Source organism: Microtus ochrogaster, unplaced genomic scaffold, assembly GCF_000317375.1.
Source record: "Microtus ochrogaster isolate Prairie Vole_2 unplaced genomic scaffold, MicOch1.0 UNK68, whole genome shotgun sequence".
Classification (NCBI taxonomy): domain Eukaryota; kingdom Metazoa; phylum Chordata; class Mammalia; order Rodentia; family Cricetidae; genus Microtus; species Microtus ochrogaster.
This window is the reverse complement of record NW_004949166.1, coordinates 1,728,049-1,729,542: the sequence shown is the minus strand read 5'-3', so window position 1 is coordinate 1,729,542 and position 1,494 is coordinate 1,728,049. Positions and strand designations below refer to the sequence as shown.

The 1,494-nt window shown below is 41.3% G+C and overlaps 1 protein-coding gene across 3 annotated transcripts in view; it reads right to left on the bottom strand.

Annotated features, from left to right (window-relative positions):
* Ppil2 (peptidylprolyl isomerase like 2) overlaps positions 1-1,494 on the bottom strand; it is a 25,446-nt gene that overhangs the window by 21,221 nt on the left and 2,731 nt on the right. For all 3 annotated transcript variants that reach the window (XM_005370007.3, XM_005370006.3, XM_026777462.1), the window contains exon 3: positions 707-752. In XM_005370007.3, coding sequence (XP_005370064.1) covers positions 707-752 — 46 coding nt within the window. The remainder of the gene's footprint in view (positions 1-706; positions 753-1,494) is intronic.

Here is a 1,494-nt window from a genome sequence, read left to right as displayed (position 1 = left end):
TGGAGCCTGTCCTGGAACTCCCTTGGTAGACCAGGCTGGCCTCGAACTCACAGAGATCCGCCTGCCTCTGCCTCCCAAGTGCTGGGATTACAGGCGTGCGCCACCACCGCCCGGCCCTCAAGTTATCTTGAAAGGCACAGAGAAAACTCTGAACACATCTCAAAGAGTCAAGTTCACACAGATTGTACATGTTAAAATTCTGACTTTCTAGGCTTAAGAAGGGTTGGATTTGGAGATATTTTAAATTTTGGATTTTTCAGATCAAGGACGATCAACTGTTTATGCAAAAACACTCCAGATGCAAGTATGGTAGCCTGTAATTCTAATACTTGAGAGGTAGAAGCAGGAGAATTAGGAGTTCAAGGCCAACCCAAGTTACAGAGTTAAAAGACCCTATCTTAAAACATACACACACAGAGAGGCTAGAGAAATGGCTCAGTGGTTAAGAGCATTATTGTTCTTTCAGAGGTCCTAAGTTCAATTCACAGCAACTACATGGTTGCTCACAACCATATATAGTGGGATCTGCTGCCTCTGATTCTGTGCATGAAGACAGAGCACACATATACATGAATAAATAAATCCAAAAAACAAGAAATACACGTGTAATTCTATACATATGTGTTAAAAAATAAATAAAAAATAAAACACACACATTTGGAGAGATGATAACCAAAATAAAACAGAAGCCTTTTAAAGGTCTTACCTACAGTGGTCAAAAGGTAAGCGGCGAAAACTTGTCCGTGTGATATCTGTTTAAATAAAATAAAAACCAGAAAGCTTGTTTGGGAAATATTTCAGCTATGTGCACGTACCACTAGAACTACATCACCATGTATTAGCTTTTTTGTTGCTGCTGGAGAGCAGACCCAGGGCCTTGTACATGCTCTGTGCTAGGTGCTTCACTGAGCGACACTGCCAGGCCTGGGTTAAGAATCTTGGTAGCAGTCCCAGCACGCAGGAGACAGAGGCAGGCAGATCTCTGTGAGTTTGAGGCCAGCCTGGCCTACAAAGTGAGTTCCAGGACAGCCAGGATTACACACACACACATACATATACATATACACATATACATACACACACACACCAAAAAAAAACCCAAAAAACTGTCTTGAAAAAACAAAAAAAGAAAAGAATATTTTATTGGGGGCCTTAAAAATAAACCAAAAAGATGGCTCAGAGGACCTGAGTTCAAGGATTAAAGGCATGCACCACCACACCTGGCCTAAGCTTTTTTTTTTTACTAACAACTGTCATAGGCACAGTGGCTTACACCTGTGAGGCAGAAACAGAACAATCTTGAGTTCAAGGTCAGCCTGAGCTACTTAAGACTATATTTTATTTTATTTATTTTTTGAGACAGGGTTTCTCTGTAGCTTTGGAGCCTATCCTGGAACTTGCTCATGTGATGTGGGAATGATTTCTTATTAATAAAGAAACTGCCTAGGCCCATTTCATAGGCCAACCCTTAGGTAGGCGGAGAAAACAGAACAG